General features: G+C 43.2%; 1 protein-coding gene across 1 annotated transcript; it reads left to right on the forward strand.

Moving 5' to 3' along the window:
• Nucleotides 1-4,958: 4,958 nt before the first annotated feature.
• Nucleotides 4,959-22,076, forward strand: ppt1 (palmitoyl-protein thioesterase 1 (ceroid-lipofuscinosis, neuronal 1, infantile)). Its single transcript, XM_078237888.1, has 9 exons — nt 4,959-5,100; nt 6,657-6,766; nt 8,157-8,284; nt 8,404-8,474; nt 8,782-8,884; nt 11,075-11,165; nt 16,620-16,718; nt 19,882-19,953; nt 21,087-22,076. Exons 1-9 carry the CDS (start codon nt 4,986-4,988, stop codon nt 21,207-21,209), a joined length of 912 nt encoding a protein of 303 aa, XP_078094014.1. The 5' UTR covers nt 4,959-4,985; the 3' UTR covers nt 21,210-22,076.
• Nucleotides 22,077-22,740: the final 664 nt, after the last annotated feature.

A 22,740-nucleotide genomic window follows, 5' to 3' on the forward strand; every position in this document is an offset into this window, starting at 1 on the left:
TCCATTCCCACTCCGTTCATATAGCTGTCTAGATAAGTCTTAAACGTTCCCAGTGTGTCCGCCTCCACCACCTTGTAACTCACCCCCACCCCCCCATTCCAGGCCCCCACGACCCTGTGTAAAATATGTCCTTCTGATATCTGTGTTAAACCTCCCCCCCCTTCACCTTGAACCTATGTCCCCTCGTGAACGTCACCACCGACCCGGGGAAAAGCTTCCCACCGTTCATCCTATCTATGCCTTTCATAATTTTATACACCTCTATTAAGTCTCCCCTCATCCTCCGTCTTTCCAAGGAGAACAACCCCAGTTTCCCCAATCTCTCCTCATAACCAAGCCCCTCCATACCAGGCAACATCCTGGTAAACCTCCTCTGTACTCTCTCCAAAGCCTCCACGTCCTTCTGGTAGTGTGGCGACCAGAACTGGACGCAGTATTCCAAATGTGGCCGAACCAACGTTCTATACATCTGCAGCATCAGACCCCAACTTTTATACTCTATGCCCCGTCCTATAAAGGCAAGCATGCCATATGCCTTCTTCACCACCTTCTCCACCTGTGACGTCACCTTCAAAGATCTGTGGACTTGCACACCCAGGTCCCTCTGCGTCTCTACACCCTTTATGGTTCTTCCATTTATCGTGTAGCTCCTCCCTACATTATTCCCACCAAAATGCATCACTTCGCATTTATCAGGATTGAACTCCATCTGCCATTTCCTTGCCCAAATTTCCAGCCTATCTATATCCTTCTGTAGCCTCTGACAATGTTCCTCACTATCTGCAAGTCCTGCCAGTTTTGTGTCGTCCGCAAACTTACTGATCACCCCAGTTACTCCTTCTTCCAGATCATTTATATAAATCACAAACAGCAGAGGTCCCAATACAGAGCCCTGCGGTACACCACTAGTCACAGGCCTCCAGCCGGAAAAAGACCCTTCCACTACCACCCTCTGTCTTCTATGACCAAGCCAGTTCTCCACCCATCTAGCCACCTCCCCCTTTATCCCATGAGATCCAACCTTTTTCACTAGCCTACCATGAGGGACTTTGTCAAACGCTTTACTAAAGTCCATATAGACAACATCCACGGCCCTTCCTTCGTCAACCATCAGATCTTTCCATCAGATATGGAAAGTTAAGGATCAATGTTTTCCTACAGCTGAGAGTAAGAATTCTGTCAGAAATATCAAAACTCCATGTGAGCACATTGAATTACTAAGGAATTGCACTATCTTGCCATAAGTCTGAAGATAATTACTTGGGCTGGCATTATAGAATCCTGGGTTTCCAAAGGATTTGGGTTCGTGTTTCAAGCTTTTTGTGGATCCAAGGTATAGCTGACACTCTAGCCATCTATGGAAGGAAAAAAGTGCCTTCAGAACCTTTGAGAATGATAGTTTGGGATTTTATCTACTGTATTTTAATCGGCTGACATGGAAAAACACAACCAGTATGTTTCTGTGATGCAGCAACTAAATGTGTCTTTTCACATATGCGATCTATAGGCAAACCCAAACCACTTTAATGGTTTCGAAGACCAACCAAAGCTATTCTATATACTGTGAATTTAGGAGAAAACGGAAACTAGTTCCTAAAGTCCTCAATTCATTTTAAATATCAGCAAGTATCTCCAAGGAAACAGTGGTTTTACTTGACTCATTAGAAGTTGAGGAGCTCTACTTTCAGTGCGGCAGCCAATTTCAGTTAGCAGATTTGATGCATTTTTGTTTTACCCATGGCTGCAGATGGACATTTTCAATCATCATAGCGAGGCTGTAGCTTTGCTAAAGAACTGCATCTGGTAAATTCCCACCATCTACTCAATTGCACAGAGCTCAGTGACCCAATCACCTGCCATAACATGCACCATGTGCAGCCCAACTACTACTCTACCTGAGTACAGTATGAAATTGAAATGCACTTTTTAATGCACTTTAGCAATTGCTTTATAATATAAATTTAAAATTAGAATGTAATCAAAATGGAAGCACTAAAAATGGAGTTCCCTGGTGAAGCACTTATTCAATAATCCAGAGGCCCAGGCTAATGCTTGGGACTTGAATTCAAATCTCACCATTGCAACTGGTGGAATTTAAATTAAATATGGAATTGAAAACTACTCCCATTAATGGTGACTGCAAAATTACCATCAATTGTTGTAAAAACCCGTATCGTTCACTAATTTCTTTTAGAGAAAGAAGTCTGGCCTACACGTGATTCCCAACCCCAGCAATATGGCTGACTCAAACTGGCCCCTCAAATGACTTTGCAAGCCCTTCAGTACAAGGGCAAATGGTGTTGAGCAACAAATGTTGGCCCAGCCAGAGATGCCCATCTCCCATGAAAGACAAAAAGTACCTACTGCTGTTCTAGAACTTTACCAGATAGGAGGCAAACAAAATATCCCATCTTAAATCTATACAAATACATCATTACCATGCATCACCCGAACAAACAAACAATAAGCACTGCAATGTCCCTATCATAATGACCTCATCTATAATACTATGTCTAGTTTTGGCCATCTCCTATGGTGGGTCATATGGATGTTCTGGTAAGATTGAGAAGAGGTCAGGTGGTCGTAAAGTACATTAGTAACTACAATAAGCTTAGCTGTTTTTTAGTCAAGAAAAATAGACTTCCAAGGAGATGTGGTAGATAACAAAATAATAGATGGAAGATAAACTGTTAGTGTGTAAAGATTATTGGAATTAAATTGAGGTGAATCTGGGAACATGAAAATATGCAAGCATAGAAATAAGCGAGACATCATTTTATTTTCCCTTTTGGAGACAGTCATTCTCCTCTTTGCCAACATAGTAATTCAGACACACACCGATTTCCTGTCACCAACACCATTTATTGTGCACCAAAGGAAAAGTCTGCTCCCACGGTCTACAGTCAGGTAGTCTTAACCTCAGGACCTACAACTCTGGTCAGGCTAAAGTTACAGGCTTAAGAACCTCTGCTGGCTGCTTCCTATAAGACAGCTCGTACTCCACAAAGCCCATGGATAGATCTATTAATGATTTTCCCATGGCTGTCATAACAGGCTGATACCACAGTGTACATGTGTCTTGTGATCACAATTCATTTTGATCAATTTTGGGGAGTCAGTGACTAATTTCCCAGATTTCACTTCAGCTCTTGAACTGGCTTTTAAACGGGGGCTTTTAGGACAGATTTTATTACCTGGTTACTGATGATTGGGGTGTTGAGGATCATGATGGTGCTGCTCTGTGGCCGTATGGGACAAGAACAGCTGGTATTCCCAAACAAATTTGTGAGAGTGTTTGGTGTATGCTTCTCAAACATTGATAAACCCAAATAATTCACTTAAATGTAAAATAAAACATAAATGTACAGTTGCAAACTTTAAGAGGAACCTAATTTGCTGATGACTAAATTCAAAAGCAACAACTTCCACAATTTGCACTTCTTTGAGAAAATATATTAATGACTACTCAACTGTGTAAACCACATTTGAACTATGTGTGAAATGAACGTGACCTATTGTATTTGGAAAGGGAAATTATTGGGAAAACATCTGAGGGACAGAATTAATCTCCACTTGGAGAGGCTAGGATTAATCAAGGATAGTCAACATGGCTTTGTCACGAGGAGATCACATCTAACAAATTTCATTGAAGTTTTGAGTGAGTGACTAGTTGTGTAGATGAGGGCAGTACACTTGAGGTAGTCTACATGGGCTTCAGTAAAGCTTTTGACAGGGTCCCACATTGGAGACTGATCAAGAAGGTAACAGCCCAGAGATCCAGGGCAATTTGGCAAATTGGATCCAAAAATGACTTAGTAGCAGGAGGCAGAGGTTGATGGTCCAAGATTGTTTTTGTGACTGGAAGCCTGTGTCCAGTGGTGTACTGTAGGAATCGGTGTTGAGTCCCTTGCTATTTGCAGTGTACATTAATGATCTAAACAGGAATGTGGGGGGATATTATCAGTAAGTAGCAAAGAGGAAAAACCTTAGATTACAGGATGATATAGATGGGCCGGTCAGATGTGCAGAAAAGTGAAAAATGAAATGAAACTTTTAAAGTGTGAGGTGATGCATGTTGAGAGGACCAACAATGTAAGGGAATAAAACAATGAATGGCAGAATGCTAGCAAGTACAAGAGGGATCTTGGTGTGCATGTCCAAAGATCCCTGGAGGCAGCAGGACAAGTAGATATAATGTTTAAGAAGGTAAATGGATTGCTTGACTTTATTAGCCAAGGCATAAAATATGAGAGTGGTATAAAACTCTCGTTAGGTCACAGCTAGAGTACTGTGTGCATTTCTGGTTGCCACACTATAGGAAGGATATGATTGCACTGGAAATGGTGCAGAGGAGATTCACGAGGATGTTACCAGGGCTGGAGCGTTTCAGCCAAGAAGAGAGACTGGTTAGGCTGGGGTGGTTTTCCACAGAGCAGAGAAGGCTGAGAGGGGACCTGATTGAGGTGTACAAAATTATGGGGAACGTAATGGGAATAAACTTTTCCCCTTACTGGAGGGATCAATAACCAGGAGCACAGATTTAAGGTAAGGGGCATGAAATTTAGAGGGGATTTGAGGAAAAACTTCTTCACCCAGGAAGTGGTGGGAATCTAGAACTCACTGCCTGAAAGGGTGATAGAAGAAGCATTAATATGTGCACCAGCACCACAGCACACAAGACAACGGACCAAGTGCTGGAAAATGGGATTAAGTGCTTGTTGGCCCCGCAGACACGATGGGCTGAAGGGTCTCTGTGCATAAAACTAATAATTTGCGAAATCTCCAATTGTACAGTATTTGAAATGAAATCTTACAGTACTATAGCCTCTCTCCTAAATAAATAAAACTGAATATCGTATTTCACGGCACAACCCAAGCAATGTATCAACTTAATTCCCACAAGCAGCAACTTACTAACGTCCATTCTCAACCAATGACAAGCTGCAAGATCACATGACAGCACACGGGTCACATGACTCAGTGAGATGGCTGCGCTGGTGGTAAGATGTGTGTTGCTGCTTCTCTGTTTCGTCCGGGAAACCGTCTCATGGAATCGGAATGGCTCGGAGCCAACACCGGTTGTCATTTGGCACGGCATGGGTAAGGCAGCGGCAAAATAACATTAAGTCGATTTATAAACGCAATTAACTGGGAACCAGCCGGTCACGGAAGCACCGTGACTGTTTCTATCGCCTCTCCCGTTCACTGACCGCGGTCGCAATCGGTTTTTGAATTAGATGTTTGTGTATTTCATTTCTCGTTTTGTGTTTTGGATACGTTTTCCACATTTGGTGTAAATCGTTGATTCAAAATGCTCGAAAGAGAAGTGCACTTTTTAACCTACTTTGAAGTTTAAAAGATAACTGCTTCTAAAAGCTCTTCATAAAGGGAATTCTGTTAAAGCTGCCTCGTGGGATCAAGTCAGGCAAATCCTATTACTGTATAATGAAGCGACGCAGTAAAAGTGAAAGCGATCTTTGTTTAAAACAGGGCAACAAAAAAATCTAATCTGGTCAATTTTTTGGGCTGCACAGTGATTAGCACTGCTGCCTCTGCGCCAGAGACCCAGGTTCAATTCTGGCCTCGGGTGACTTTGCGCGTTCTCCCCCTTGTGTGCGAGTTTCTCTGGGTGTTCCGGTTTCCTCCCACAGCCTGAAGATGTGCAGGTTAGGTTGCTTAGCCATGCTAAATTGCCCCTTAATGTCAGGGGTAAGTATGTGGGGTTACGGGGCTAAGATGTGGGTGGGGTTTGTTGTTGGTGCAGGCTCGATGGGCCAAATGGCCGCTTGCACCGTAGGGATTCTATGAACATTTATTGAAAGAACGCACTATTTGCATTACAGTTTGGAAAGTATGTGCAGTATTTCTTGCCATAAAAGCAAGCATGAAGTATATATTTTAAAAGGGATTGATAAATGTAGACCAAATGTTTCCTCTTATGGGGCAATCTAGAACAAGAGGTCACAGGTATAGGTTGAGAGGCGGTAGATTTAAAACTGAGATGAGGTGGAACTACTTCTCGCAGAGGGTGGTGAATTTGTGGAACTCGCTGCCCCATAGCGCGGTGGAGTCTGAATCATTGAATGGTTTCAAGGAGATAGATATATTCCAAACAAAATAAGGGGTTATGGGGACCTGTTGGGGAAGTGGATTTGAGACCAGGGAGAGATCAGCCATGATCTAATTGAATAACGGAGCAAGCTCGAAAGGCTGAATTTGCCTACTTCTGCTTCTAATTCCCATGTTCCTATGTAAGAGCAGCATTTTGCTGTTTGTTTTTTCCAAATGTGATGCACTGACAACTCAAAATGCACCTTTATAATTGGCATTTGATTCTACCCTGACCAACTGGTAAACTTCCTCAAACAAAAAAAACCCAGTCTCCATTACTCAGAGAGTGGTTAGAATGGGGAACCTGCTACCACATTGAGTGATTGAGGTAAGTGGTACTGATGGTTTCAAGGGGAGGTCAGAAAGTACACGTAGGCATGTATTACATGTAGTACACAAATGGGTTTAGAGATGGAGTAGGACGGAGGAGGCTCATGTCAAGTGTGACCACCGACATAAATCACTTGGGCCAGTTTCTCTGTTAAATTCTATTTAATGTGTTGGATTAGCTGTTCTGTTTGCTGTACAAATTGTTTATATTTTAGGTGATAGCTGCTGTAATCCTCTCAGTATGGGATTTGTCAAGAAACTGGTGGAACAAGAAATCCCAGGAATTTACGTTTTATCCTTGGAAATTGGAAATACCATTGCTGAGGTGCGTCTGAATGAAGGATAATGAGCTGAAATGGATCATAATTGTGATGTAATATTTTGAACACTGTTTTTACAAAATAATTCTATCACTCCTGGCACCAGTGCAACATTATTGAATTACTTAATATATACGATTTGGTACTGCAGCGATCTTAACAGTAGCCCTGCTTTACAGCTTTGCTTGGATTTGATAAATGCTTTTCTAAAGAACAGATTCACTCCCAATCCATTTTGAATAGTGTGATTAAATTGGGTTCTTCATGAATGCGTACTTGAGCTAGGTACAGTAGAGTATACATTGAGATACCTTCAGAAAGAAAAAAATGGAGACAAAATAATTTTAATGCGATCTCTTTCTAGCCAATGGTTGTTGTTTATGTTTGAATCTATAGTTTGTGTGGGCTGAGTTTTGACAGTGGAGAGTATTACATAACACAGTCTAATGCTGTCCTCATCTTTCATCCATATTTGCACAAATATAGGGTGACACACTGGTCAGCACCGCTGCCTCACAGCACCAGGGACTCGGGTTCGATTCCTGGCTCGGGTCGCTGTCTGTGTTGAGTTTGTACATTCTCTCCGTCTCTGTGTGGGTTTCCTCTAGTGTTCCGGTTTCCTCCTACAATCTGAAAGACGTGCTGGTTAGGTGCATTGACCTGAACAAGCGCCGAGTGTGGCGACTAGGGGAATTTCACAGTAACTTCATTGCAGTGTTAATGTAAGCCTTACTTGTGACAAATAAAGAACAACAAAAGAAATTACAGCACAGGAACTGGCCCTTAGGCCCTCCGCCTGCACCGACCAGGCTGCCCGACCCCTGAACTAAAATCCCCTACCCTTCCGGGGACCGTATCTCTCTCTTCCCATCCTATTCATGTATTTGTCAAGACGCCCCTTAAAAGTCAATAAAGAACAATCAAACTTTTACTTTAAATCTGATACAAGGTACATCATGCAATTAGGAGTAAGATCCTCAGATGATAGAGCTCAGAGCATTCATAAAGATTGTGATATTAAATCACAATTATCTGGCCTAATAACACCAAGGCCATAGTAATCTGACTGAGAATAGCTAACAGTACAAACAGGAAAGTGAACCTCTGATCTCCTGTCCTTATGGTTCAATATCATACGATAATCAAAACATGGTTTAAGTATCAGATCAGTCATGATCTCACTGAATGACAGAGGAGACTGGATGGCCTACTTCTGCTACTGCATCTCATGTTCTTATGGACAAACCAGGAATGAAGTTATTAGACCCAAAATGTTAAGACAAAAATTCAATGCTAAATATCACAAGAAATGTTGATTTTTCAAAAATAAAGAACTTGTCTAGAATTGAGTGCAGTCTCTCACAAAAATCTCTATACATTGAAAACTTTTCTTAGGACATGGAGAACAGTTTCTTCATGAATGTAAATGACCAAGTTGCACTGGTGTGTAATATATTGTCCAAAGACAAGAAACTACAGAATGGATACAATGCAATGGGTTTCTCTCAAGGTGGTCAATTTCTGTAAGTATGACCAAATGGATCTACAGGTAATTAATTATATATTTTTTGAAATGCAGTTGAAGGGTGGTTTTGCCAATTTTTTGACAATTTTCTCACTGCTGGTTTGCTATTTGTTATAGGAGGGCTGTGGCACAAAGATGTCCTTCTCCTGCCATGGTAAAACTAATCACATTTGGAGGCCAACATCAAGGTAATATTTATTGGTGCAGTGTACTCAATCCAAGTTTACATTTATTCAAATGTATAATTTTCAAAGGTTGAAATTCTTACATTGTTTTAAGGGTTCAAAATCAAACCATTGGAGATTTAAAAATATATATATACACCGATATTGGGATCAGAGCTTTGAATAAACTACATCAAATCTTAACTGAATATTTCATATTCCCCAAAGGACTTCCCTTCAATCAAGATTGATTTCAAAATGTGGAAAGAAAAATCATTTTGTCTTCGTTTCAGACTAAGCTTGGATTTTGTTTCTCTTCCTCCCCCATTAGGAGTGTATGGTTTACCCCACTGTCCTGGAGTGAGTTCCCACATCTGTAACTGGATAAGAAAAATGCTGAACTTGGGTGCTTATAGTAGCCCAATTCAAGAGCAGTAAGTACAGCAGCGTTAAGAGCTGTTATGATAACCCTGTCTTGCATGTTGTTTACCACAGGGATCTGTGATGGACCCCGTATTATTCATCATTTATATAAATGATGACCATGTGGGGGTAGAATTAGTAAATTTGCAGATGACACAAAGATTGGACGGGTGGTTAACAGTGAGGCTACAAGAAGATCCAAGTCTTGGGCTACAAGAAGATCTCGATGGAATGGTGAAATGGGCAGAAAAGTGGCAGATGGAATTTATCCCAAAGTGTGAGGTGATACACTTTGGAAGGGGTAATTTGACAAGAAAGTACTCGATGAATGGTAGACACTGGTAAGTTCTGTGGAACAAAGGGACCTTGGCGTGTTTGTCCACAGATCTCTGAAAAGGGTGGTGAAAAAGGCATATGGGAAACATGCCTTTATCAATTGAGGCATAGATTACAAAAACAGGGAAGTCATGTTGGAGTTGTGTAAAACTTTAGTGAGGCCACAGCTAGAGCACTGTGTGCAGTTCTGGTTGCACTGAAGGAGGTGCAGAGGAGATTCGCCAGGATGTTGCCTGGGATGGAACATTTAAGTTATGAAGAGAGGTTGCGTAAGCTTGGGTTGTTTTATTGGAGCAGAGAAGACTTGAGGGGTGGCCTGATCGAGGTGTACAAGATTAAGAGAGACATGGACAGTGTGGACAAGGAGCAGCTGTTCCCCTTAGTTGAAGGGTCAGTCACAAGGGGACATGGGCGGCACGGTAGCACAGTGGTTAGCACTGCTGCTTCACAGCTCCAGGGTTCCGGGTTCGATTCCCGGCTCGGGTCACTGTCTGTGTGGAGTTTGCACATTCTCCTCGTGTCTGCGTGGGTTTCCTCCGGGTGCTCCGGTTTCCTCCCACAGTCCAAAGATGTGCGGGTTAGGTTGATTGGCCAGGTTAAAAAAAAATTGCCCCTTAGAGTCCTGGGATGCGTAGGTTAGAGAGATTAGCGGGTAAAATATGTGGGGGTAGGGCCTGGGTGGGATTGTGGTCGGTGCAGACTCGATAGGCCGAATGGCCTCCTTCTGCACTGTAGGGTTTCTATAGGTTCAAGGTGAGGGGGTTTGGGGGGATGTGAGGGAAAACCTTTTTACCCAGAGGATGGTGACAGTCTGGAACGCGCTGCCTGGGAGGGTGGTAGAGGCGGGTTGCCTCACATCCTTTAAAAGGTATCTGGATGAGCACTTGGCAAATCATAATATTCAAGACTATGGGCTAAATGCTGGCAGATGAGATTAGGCGAGAGTTCAGGTGTTTCGAATGTGTCGGTGCAGACTCAATGGGCCAACGGGCCTCTTCTGTGCTATATGATTCTATGAATGAGCAGGTTGCCTGAAGAGGAAATGTTGGACAGGCCCAGATTATTTCCACGGGAATTTAGAAGAGTTAGGTGTGACTTGATGGAAGTATATAAGATCCTGGACAAGGCAGACGTGAAGAGGATATTTCATCTTGAGTGAGCCCAGAGCACTGTTTTAGAGCAGAAATGATCAGAAATTTCTTCTGTTGCAGTAGAGGGGTCAATAACCAGGGGGCATAGATGTAAGGTTTAGGTGGGATTTGAGGAAAAACTTTTTCATCCAGAGAGGGTGATGAGAATTTGGAACTCGCTGCCCGAAAGGGTGATAGAGGCGGGAACCCTCATAACATTTAAGAAGCATTTAGGTGAACACTTGAAAAGCATAAAAGGCTGCAGAACAAGTGCTGGAAAATGGGATTAAAATGGATAGGTGCTTAAAGGCCGGTGTAGACACAATGGGCCAAAGGGCTTCTTTCTGTGCTGTAAGACTCCATGGATTGAGGGGATTTCCATGTTTTTTCCACTTGGGTATTCTCAAAGATCCTTAAACATATACGCACTTAATTCTGCTCATTTCAGCCATCATTCCCATTTTGAATCTCTTCAGTCTCTCCACCCTGTTGATAGGTCAGTTACCCACAAACTTCAGTAAATGTAACACTATCCCACCTTGTCATCTCCAATCTCCTTATCCTACTCGAATGTAGTTGATTGGAGAAAGGATCTGACAATGATGTCTCCTTCCCTGGATTTTCCCCTCACCAGTTTAAAATAACCATAAAGGATATGGTGAATTTGAAATTAATTTCAGTCATTGTTTAAAGATATCAGTTAATTCTGTTTACTTTCAATTGTTTTCCTGTTAGCTTGGTACAGGCAGAGTACTGGCATGATCCCCTGAATGAAGACCTATACAGGAACAAAAGTATTTTCTTGGCAGATATTAATCAAGAAAGGGTATGTACTTAATGTTACTTAGTGAAATAAACTTTAACTCCACACCCTTGTCAATGGTTGTGAACTGTATTTCTCCAACGCTAGTACAGTATTAGGAATCCACCTAGCTGTATCAGCATTATTTTTGTCTTTCACTATTCATATCTGTGTCTCAGAAACATAGAAAAACTACAGCACAATACAGGCCCTTTAGCCCACAAAGTTGTGCCGAACATGTCCCTACCTTAGCGATTACTAGGCTTACCTATAACCCTCTATCTTACTAAGTTCCATGTACTTATCTAAAAGTCTCTTAAAAGACCCTATCGACTCCGCCTCCACCACCACCGTTGCTGGCAGCCCATTCCACGCACCCACCACCCTCTGAGTGAAAAACTTACCCCTGACATCTCCTCTGTACCTACTCCCCAGCACCTTAAACCTGTGTCCTCTTGTGGCAACCATTTCAACCCTGGGAAAAAGCCTCTGACTATCCACTCGATCAATACCTCTCAACATCTTATACACCTCTATCAGGTCACCCCTCATCCTTCGTCTCTCCAAGGAGAAAAGGCTGAGCTCACTCAACCTATCCTCATAAGGCATGCCCCCCCAACCCAGGCAACATCCTTGTAAATCTCCTCTGCACCCTTTCTATGGCTTCCACATCTTTCCTGTAATGAGGCGACCAGAACTGAGCACAGTACTCCAAGTGGGGTCTGACGAGGGTTTTATATAGCTGCAACATTATCTCACAACTCCTAAACTCAATTCCTCGATTGATGAAGGCCAGTACACCATACGCCTTCTTAACCACAGCCTCAACCTGCACAGCTGCTTTGAGCATCCTATGAACTCGGACCCCAAGATCCTTCTGATCTGCCAAGAGTCCTACCATTAATATTATATTCCGCCATCCTATTTGACCTGCCAAAATGAACCACCTCACACTTATCTGGGTTGAACTCCATCTGCCACTTCTACGCCCGGTCTTGCATCCTATCAATGTCTTGCTGCAACTTCTGACATCCCTCCACACTGTCCACAACACCTCCAACCTTTATGTCATCAGCAAACTTACCAACCCATCCCTCCACTTCCTCATCCAGGTCATTTATAAAAATCACAAAGAGTAAGGGTCCCAGAACAGATCCCTGGGGCACTCCACTGGTGACTGACCTCCATGCAGAATATGACCCATCTATATCCATTCTTTGCCTTCTGTGGGCAAGCCAGTTCTGGATCCACAAAGCAATGTCCCCATGGATCCCATGCCCCCTCACTTTCTCAATAAGCCTTGCATGGGGCACCTTATCAAATGCCTTGCTGAAGTCCATATATACTACCTCTACTGCTCTTCCTTCATCAATATGTTTAGTCACATCCTCAAAAAATTCAATCAGGCTCGTAAGGCATGATCTGCCTTTGACAAAGCCATGCCGACTATTCTTAATATTATACCTCTCCAAATGTTCATAAATCCTGCCTCTCAGGATCTTCTCCATCAACTTACCAACCACTGAGGTTAGGCTGACTGGGCTACCAAATAAACCTGTTGGACTTTAACCTGGTGTTGTGAGACTTCTTACTGGTCTATAATTTCCAGGGCTATCTCTACTCCCTTTCTTGAATAAAGGAACAACATCCGCAATCCTCCGGAACCTCTCCCGTCTCCATTGATGATGCAAAGATCAATGCCAGAGGTTCAGCAATCTCCTCCCTCGCCTCCCACAGTAGCCTGGGGTACATCTCATCCAGTCCCGGCGACTTATCTAACTTGATGCTTTTCAAAAGCTCCAACACAACCTCTTTCTTAATATCTACATGCTCAAGCTTTTCAGTCTGCTGCAAGTCTGCACTACAACCATCAAGATCCTTTTCCATAGTGAATACTGAAGTCAAGTATTCATTAAGCACCTCTGTTAAGGGCGGCACGGTAGCACAGTGGTTAGCATTGCTGCTTCACAGCTCCAGGGACCTGGGTTCGATTCCCGGCTTGGGTCACTGTCTGTGTGGAGTTTGCACATTCTCCTCGTGTCTGCGTGGGTTTCCTCCGGGTGCTCCAGTTTCCTCCCACAGTCCAAAGATGTGCGGGTTAGGTTGACTGGCCATGCTAAAATTGCCCCTTAGGGTCCTGAGATACGTAGGTTAGAGGGGTTAGTGGGTAAAATATGTAGGGATATGGGGGTAGGGCCTGGGTGGGATTGTGGTCGGTGCAGACTCGATGGTACTGTAGGGATTCTATGATTTCTTCCGGTTCCATACAAACGTTCCCACCGTCACACTTGATAGGTCCTATTCTTTCACGTCTTATCCTCTTGCTCTTCACATACTTGTAGAATGTCTTGGGGTTTTCCTTAATCCTGCCTGCCAAGGCCTTCTCATGACCCCTTCTGGCTCTCCTAATTTCCTTAAGATCCTTCCTATTAGCCGTATACTCTTCAAGATCTCTAACATTACCTCGCTCCCTGAACCTTTTGTAAGCTTTTCTTTTCTTCTTGACTAGATTCATTACAGCCTTTGTACACCATGGTTCCTGTAACCTACCATAACTTCCCTGTCTCATTGGAATGTTGCTATGCAGAACTCCAGACAAATATTCCCTGAAAATTTGCCACATTTCTTCCATACATTTCCCTGAGAAAACCTCTTTCCAATTTCCTGCCTGATAGCCTCATAATTCCCCTTACTCCAATTAAACACTTTTCTAACTTGTCTGATCCTCTCTCTCCAATGCTATTGTAAAGGAGATAGAATTATGATCACTATCTCCAAAATGCTCTCCCACTGAGAGATCTGACACCTGCCTAGGTTCATTTCCCAATACCAAATCAAGTACAGCCTCTCCACTTTGTAGGCTTATCTACATACTGTGTCAAGAAACCCTCCTGAACACACCTAACAAACTCCTCCCCACCTACACCCCTTACTCTAGGGAGATTCCAATCAATATTTGGGAATAACAACTGTTATTATTACACCTTTCCAGGATCTGTTTCCCTATCTGCTCCTCAACATCCCTGTTACTATTGGGCGGCCTATAGAAAACACCCAGTAAAGTTATTGACCCCTTCCTGTTCCTAACCTCCACCCACAGAGACTCCGTAGACAATCCCTCCGTGGTGTCCATCGTTTCTGCAGCCGTGACACTATCTCTGATCCCTCCCTGTCCCTTCTGAAACCCGGCACTTGAAGTAACCAGTCCTGTCCCTGAGTCATCCAAGTCTCTGTAATGGCCACCACATCATATTTTCAAGTAGTGATCCACGCTCTAAGCTCATCCACTTTGTTCACAACACTCCTTGCGTTAAAATAGACACATCTCAAACCTTCGGTCTGAGCGCTCCTCTTCTCTATCACCTGCCTATCCTCCTCCTCACACTGTCAACAAGCTTTCTCTATTTGTGAGCTAACCTCCTCTCTCCCAGTCACTTCAATTTGATTCCCACCCCCCAACCATTCTAGTTTAAACTCTCCCCAGTAGCCTTAGCAAACCTCCCCGCCAGGATATTGGTTCCCCTATGATTCAAGTGCAACCCGTCCTTATTGTACAGGTCACACCTGCCCCAAAAGAGGTCCCAATGATCCAGAAACCTGAATCCCTGCCCCCTGCTCCAATCCCTCAGCCATGCATTTATCCTCCACCTCATTCCATTCCTACTCTCTCTGTCGCGTGGCACAGGCAGCAATCCCGAGATCACTACCTTTGCGGTCCTTCTTCTCAACTCCCTTCCCAACTCCCTATATTCTCCTTTCAGGATCTCTTCCCTTTTCCTACCTATGTCATTGGTACCAATATGTACCACAACCTCTGGCTCTTCTCCCTCCCACTTCAGGATATCTTGGACGTGATCAGAAACATCCTGGATCCTGGCACCAGGGAGGCAAACTACCATCCGAGTTTCTTGACCGCGTCCACAGAATCGCCTGTCCGACCCCCTCACTATAGAGTCCCCTATTACTACTGCCTTCCCCCTCCTTTCCCTACCCTTCTGAGCTACATGGCCGGACTCTGCGCCGGAGGCACGGCCACTGTTGCTTCCCCCAGGCAGGCTGTCCCCCCCCCCCCCCAACAGCACTCAAACAGGAGTACTGATTGTTAAGGGGCACAACCACTGGGGTACTCTCTAGTACCTGACCTTTCCCCTTCCTAACTGTGACCCACGTATCTGCCTCCCGTGGCCCCGGTGTGACCACCTAGAACAAAGAACAAAGAACAGTACAGCACAGGAAACAGGCCCTTCGGCCCTCCAAGCCTGTGCCGCTCCTTGGTCCAACTAGACCAATCGTTTGTATCCCTCCATTCCCAGGCTGCTCATGTGACTATCCAGGTAAGTCTTAAATGATGTCAGCGTGCCTGCCTCCACCACCCTACTTGGCAGCGCATTCCAGGCCCCCACCACCCTCTGTGTAAAAAACGTCCCTCTGATGTCTGAGTTATACTTCGCCCCTCTCAGCTTGAGCCCGTGACCCCTCGTGATCGTCACCTCCGACCTGGGAAAAAGCTTCCCACTGTTCACCCTATCTATACCCTTCATAATCTTGTATACCTCTATTAGATCTCCCCTCATTCTCCGTCTTTCCAAGGAGAACAACCCCAGTTACCCAATCTCTCCTCATAGCTAAGACCCTCCATACCAGGCAACATCCTGGTAAACCTTCTCTGCACTCTCTCCAATGCCTCCACGTCCTTCTGGTAGTGCGGCGACCAGAACTGGACGCAGTACTCCAAATGCGGCCTAACCAGCGTTCTATACAGCTGCATCATCAGACTCCAGCTTTTATACTCTATACCCCGTCCTATAAAGGCAAGCATACCATATGCCGCCTTCACCACCTTCTCCACCTGTGTTGCCACCTTCAAGGATTTGTGGACTTGCACACCTAGGTCCCTCTGTGTTTCTATACTCCTGATGACTCTGCCATTTATTGTATAACTCCTCCCTACATTATTTCTTCCAAAATGCATCACTTCGCATTTATCCGGATTAAATTCCATCTGCCACCTCTCCGCCCAATTTTCCAGCCTATCTATATCCTGCTGTATTGCCCGACAATGCTCTTCGCTATCCGCAATTCCAGCCATCTTTGTGTCATCCGCAAACTTGCTGATTACACCAGTTACACCTTCTTCCAAATCATTTATATATATCACAAATAGCAGAGGTCCCAGTACAGAGCCCTGCGGAACACCACTGGTCACAGACCTCCAGCCGGAAAAAGACCCTTCGACCACTACCCTCTCTATCACCTCCTCATTCTCCCTGACCAGACGAAGGTCATCGAGCTGCAGCTCCAGTTCCCTAACGCGTGTCTTGGGTTAGCATTTTTGCTGTTCCTCATTTAATGGCATAGGTATGCCTGGGTCATACCGTAGCAGCTAAGTTTCAAAATAAGCAAAGCAGCCATCAGATGACACTTAAGCCTGGGATTTGAATGAGATTCGAGCAGTAACTGTCCCTATTTCTGTTACAGGGCATTAATGCAAGTTACAAGGAGAACCTGATGAAACTAAAAAAGTTTGTAATGGTGAAGTTCTTGAGAGATACCATGGTTGATCCAGTTGATTCAGAGGTGAGAATGGTTACTCTTGACACTTAGCTAACTTATTGCTGCTATAAATTGTCTCTAGATTACTAGGTGTGAACTAAAATTAATCAGAACACTAATTTCAATTGTTCTTGTTCTGTTTCACATTTTTACAACCCTTGCAGAGAGTTATCTATGCAAGTTAGGAAACTATAAATTGATTCCACTACACAGTCATTGCAGTGTATCTCTCCAACTGCAACCCTTCCTCCCACCAATTGTGTGTCCTGGACAATTGTGCAGTGTCCACACAAGCAGTATTCTGCCTCCATCTCTCCACAACCAACCACCTGGAAATTCTTTCTCCTGACCTCTTCAATAAGGTGTGAAGCTCATGAACATTTTATTTATCACTAAATTGAGACCATCTGTTCAGCTGCTCCTGCTGCAGTTCCCCTTCCTCTTGCTCATTTAGCTTCCTATGCACTGTTTCTCATCCAACTATCAAGCCCTCTGGTAAAACATGAGACCCATTTATTAATCCCTTGACTCCATCCTCACTAAATTTATCACTACACAACTATCCTTGACTGGCTTCCATGCTGGCTAATCTTGAAAATAGTGTCATCTGAAGTGTTGTTTCCCTTTCTCCCAACTTCCGTCTTCCTTTTCTCTCTCCCAAAATTGGTTTCCATCTTTTCCATAACTCCTTGTTTGCAACTCTTGTGCTTGGAGACAGAGGATGTGGGTGAGATCCTAAATGAGTACTTCGTGTCAGTATTCACCAAGGAGAAGGACATGGAGGATAGTGAGATTAGTGTGGAGTATGGTAATATGCTAGGGCATTTTGAGATCAAGAAAGAAATGGTGTTGTGATTCTTGAAGAGCATTAAGATGGATAAATCCCCAGGGCCCGATGGAATCTACCCCAGGTTATTGAGAGAGGCAAGAGAAGATTGCAGGGGCCCTGACAAAGATCTTTGTATCCTCGCTAGCCATTGGAGAGGTCCCAAAGGACTGGCAATGTTGTTCAAGAAAGGAAAAAGGGATAATCCAGGAAATTATAGACTGGTGAGTCTCACATCGGTGGTTGGGAAGCTATTGGAGAGGATTCTTAGGATTCTTAGGATTTACGCGCATTTGGAAAAGCATGGCCTAATTAGGAAAAATCCGTATGGCTTTGTGCCTTACTAACCTGATTTTTTTTCGAGGAGGTGACGAAAGTGATTGAGGGTAGAGCAGAGGATGTTGTCTATATGGATTTTAGTAAGGCTTTTGACAAGGTCCTTCATGGTTGGCTCATCCAGAAGATTAAGATGCATGGACTCCACGGTGATGTGGCTCCTTGGATTCAGAGTTGGCTTGCTCATAGAAGTCAGATAGTGGTGGAAGGGTGTTTTTCTGGTTGGAGGTCTGTGACTAGTGGTGTTCTGCAGGATCCTTACTGGGACCTCTGCTGTTTGTTATACAAAGAACAAAGAAAAGTACAGCACGGGAACAGGCCTTTTGGCCCTCCAAGCCTGCGCCAATCATGATGCCTGCCTAAACTAAAACCGTATGCACTTAGAGTCCATATCCTTCCATTTCCATCCTATTCGTGTATTTGTCTAGTTGGCCCTTAAATGCCGCTATTGTACCTGCTCCCACCACCTCCCCAGGCAGCGTGTTCCAGACATTCGCTACCACCTGTGTAAAAAAAAAACTTGCCTAACACATCTCCTCTAAACCTTTTCCCACACACCTTAAACCTATGTCCCCTACTACTTGACTTTTCTGTCCCAGGAAAGACCATCTGACTATCCAATGTAAATGACTTGGATGAAAATGTAAATGGGTGGGGTAGTAAGTTTGCAGGTGACTCAAAGGTAGATGCAGTTGTGGATAGTGTAGAAGGTTGTCAAAGGATACAGTGGGATGTGGATCAGTTGCAGATATGGGTGGAGAAATGACAGATGGAGTTTAATCTGGGCATGTGTGAAATGCTGCGCTTTGGGAGATCAAATGTTAAAGGTAAGTATACCCTTAATGGCAAGACCCTGATGCACAGAGGGATCTTGGGGTTCAAGTCCATGGCTCCCTGTAAGTGGCCATTCAAGTAGATAGGGTAGTAAAGAAGGCATATGGCATGCTTGCCTTAATTGGTCAGGGATTGAGTAAAAGAGTCATGTTGCAGCTTTATAAAACTTTGGTTAGGCCACACTTGAGTATTGCATTCAATTCTGGTTACCACATTACAGGAAGGATGTGGAGACGATGCAGAAGAGGTTTATCAGGATGCTGCCCGGATTGGAGGGTATGAGTTATAAGGAGAGGCCGGACAAAGTAGGGTTGTTTTCTCTGGAGCAGTGGAGGTGAGGGGAGACCTGATAAAAGTCTATAAAATTGAGGCATAGTTGACAGTCAGCTTTTTTCCAGAGTTGAAATGTCTAATATGAGGGAGCATGCACTTAAGGTGAGAAGGGGAAAGTTCAAAGGAGATGTGAGGGGCAACTTTTTTTTAGTGGTAGGTGTCTGGAACACACTGCCAGGGGTGGTGGTGCAGGCAGATACGATAGGGGCTTTTAGATAAGTACATGAATATGCAAGGAACAGAGGAATATGGACCAAGGGCAGGCAGAAGGGATTAAGTTGGTGTCATGTTCAGCACAACATCGTGGGCTGAAGGTCTGTTCCTATGCTGTACTGTTCGATGTTCTCAAATGGGGGATCCATCCTTGCTGCAACAAGGCCAGATCCTCCAGGTTCTCGATATCCTTCCCTATTCAATTCTCTATGGTAGGCTTGGTAATCAAATGCACAAGTCAGGCAGTTCCACAATACTTCCAAACAAATGATTGACATTCCAGCTTGGGATGCTTCCTACTTGATAACATCCAGGATGCCAAAGTCTTAATTGGACAAAAATAAAAAAGCTTATACATGATCAGTTAGCTGTTTTCTGGCATGCAAGTTGGGTGCACATACATTCCGTTTATACCCACAGAACATATTTATCTCAAGTTGAATGTTTTTTAAAAAAAAGCCAAATGTGTAGTTTTCATCCACAGCAACCTCTGAACAATATTGCACTGCTCTTAAAATTATAGAACAATTTTAAACTACAACGTCTAAGAAGCCAAGACACACTGCACTCCCTATAGTGCCGCCTTTATAAAGAGTCTCATTTTAACAAATCCAACATTAAAGCATTGCTTTTCATCTATTCCAGTGGTTTGGTTTCTACAAGGCTGGCCAAGCCAAGGACACTTATACCTTGAAAGAGAGTGTTCTTTATCAAAAGGTAAGATTTGTTACGTTACTTGTGGTGATTTATCTCTTCTAATGTAGAAATACATTTTCCTCGAGGACCAAGTGTCAGGCCAATAGTCTCACTTAATTGAATCCCTGACTGAAATTCGACTGGAAGTTTCAAAAAAGACCCATCACAAAGCAAGTTACAAGATAAAAAGACCCATCAAGATGAAATAACTGGTGTTGGAAAGGTTACAAATCAAATGTGAAATTAAACATTTGGCACCTATGAAAACAGATAACTAATGATAAACACCAGAAAAGCCAAGAGAAATTATCACAAAGATCAAGGCCATTAAAGCATTCTTCAAGCCAGAGTTGAGGTTCAGATGTGGCTAAGATGAAGGTGGCAAACTTCTACTCATCAGGTCACTTGTGTCAAGACACTTCATTAAAAGTTTGGGGGGGGCGGGGGGGCAAGCTGAATTATCAAACTGTTTCATGATTGCTGTAGCCACAACTCTGGTAATTTCCATGTCAAGCATTGCTATAGGGATCCTAAAGAAACAATGCAGACTAGAAACTAAAATTCTGTGGCAAGGAGGTTGAGGAAATGGATGTTGTCCAAATGGATTTTAATGTGTTCAAAGAATTTGCTGAAAAGCTTTAGTTATTGCTCGGTAACAGTGAAGAAGGTTGAATGAGGGCAATAGTTTGTTGGCCAATGAGTCATGAGGATGCAAATCCTGATGAGATTAGTGTACAAGGCAGCTTGGGAATTGAAGCAAAATGCAATAGTTTGAAATGAACAGCTTCACCATGGTATTAGAAATAGTTCAGCCATGTCTGCAAATCACACTCTGTAATCTTGTAAAAGTGAGGGCCCCGTTTTGAAGACTGCATTTTCTTACCCATTGGAAAAATATTTTGATTACACAAATTCCAGTGAAAACTTCGCTTACAATGGAGATTCTCCCACCAACATCATTGTGGTGACTTATGCTGGAGGGATCTGGAGCAAATGGAATAGAACCTGTCAGTTGCAGCTCAATGTTAATAGCCAGATGACTAAAGGTACCAAGTGATAGTTAGTCTATGCCCGTATCTGTACCTGGCAGGAGTCAAACAAATTTAAGTGGTTTAATACAAAACTCAATAGATGAACATTTGTTTTACTCACAGGATCGATTGGGATTGAAGGCAATGGATAAAGTGAAAAAACTGGAATTTCTAACTGTGAATGGGGATCACCTTCAGTTTTCAAAGGAATGGTTCATCAAGAACATAGTTCCTTACCTAAAGTGACCCTTTTACTGAAGATTAAATGATTATTCAATATGCTTATCACAATGTTGTAACTGTCTATCTAATGTATTGCAGAGGTTGAGGTAAAAGGAGAAAAATTACTTCAATTTTGCAAAAGCAAATTTTGGTTACCTTATTACAATCAAGTTACTTAGCAACTGTTCTAATGCACTGAATTTCAAGTAATTAATAACTTCAATGTTTTGCTAAGTATTATTAAAGCTATTATACTGAATATGTCCTAATGATGTGATCCAGATTTTTTTTCTTCCCAGCTAAAGTGCTAGTTTTTTTCTGGACAAGAGAAATTACTGGAGGTTCACATTTTTCTTCATAATCAAAACTAGGTCCAACATAATGCTCCTGCATTAGCAGCTCTCCCATATGTACCTACCTGTAACTGGAATGAGTTTATCCAGCCACTAGCACACATGATAATGCAATATTACCCAAAAGCAGTCATGAGCATATTTTCTGGCAGTCCCATTTCCTCTTCAAACATCAAGTATTACAAGTGCCATGACACACCTTCCCTACAGCTGTCCATTCGAATCAAGGTTAAAGAATGACAATCAGAATATTGCTGGTGGCTGTGATTGTGCATCGCTCACCATGAATGGCACTGGCGGTAGAGTTAAGTTTAAGTTAATGTTTTGCCAAATCAATTTGGGAGAAGTTGTTCTGCAATGGCCAATTTGGAGTTTTAGGAATTTCACTTACAAATATGAATAAAGCTGAATGTAAGTGATTGCGCTGAGGTCTCATATTGACTACTGTTTCTCCAAGGCTGCTGCCAGACTTGTTTTTCCAGGATTTATGTATGTACTTGCTCTTCTAATAAAAATTCCTAACATCTGTTTTGTACAAGTATTATCATAGTCTTTGTTAACATTTCCTGCATGTTCCACTCACTCAATCATTTGGAGGAGGGGACCTAGTGTAGGGTAACAGTTTGCGGATGACACAAAGATGAGTGGGAAAGCAAATTGCATGGAGGACATAGAGTCTGCAGAGAGATTTGGGTAGGCTAAGTGAGTGGGCAAGGATCTGGCAGATGGAGTATAATGTTGGTAAGTGTGAGGTTATCCACTTTGGAAGGAATAATAGTAAAATGGACTATTATTTAAACGGTGAAAAATTACAACATGCTTCTGTGCAGAGGGACCTAGGGGTCTTTGTGCATGAAATCACAAAAACTCAATTTGCAGGTGATCAAGAAGGCAAATGGAATATTGGCCTTTATCGCGAGAGGGATGGAGTATAAAAGCAGGGAGGTCATGCTACAACTGTACAGGGTACTGGTGAGGCCACACCTAGAGTACGGTGTACAATTCTGGTCCCCTTAAAGGATATATTAGCTTTGGAGGGGAGGGGTACAGAGAAGGTTCACCAGGTTGCTTCCGGAGATGAGGGGGTTAGCTTATGAGGAGAGATTGAGTAGACTGGGCCTGTACTAAAGGTTGAGGGGAGATCTTATAGAGACATACAAGATAATGAAGGGGCTAGACAGGGTAGAAGCAGCAAGGTTATT

This window comes from Mustelus asterias, chromosome 21, assembly GCF_964213995.1.
Source record: "Mustelus asterias chromosome 21, sMusAst1.hap1.1, whole genome shotgun sequence".
Taxonomy (NCBI): domain Eukaryota; kingdom Metazoa; phylum Chordata; class Chondrichthyes; order Carcharhiniformes; family Triakidae; genus Mustelus; species Mustelus asterias.

What these genes read in the sequence shown, in the direction of transcription:
- ppt1 (XM_078237888.1), top strand. Translation starts at nt 4,986, where the DNA reads ATGGCTGCGCTGGTGGTAAGATGTGTGTTGCTGCTTCTCTGTTTCGTC. An exon ending in TGTCATTTGGCACGGCATGG is followed by an intron (nt 5,101 to 6,656) that starts GTAAGGCAGCGG and finishes TTTATATTTTAG; the next exon opens with GTGATAGCTGCTGTAATCCT. An exon ending in TTGGAAATACCATTGCTGAG is followed by an intron (nt 6,767 to 8,156) that starts GTGCGTCTGAAT and finishes AACTTTTCTTAG; the next exon opens with GACATGGAGAACAGTTTCTT.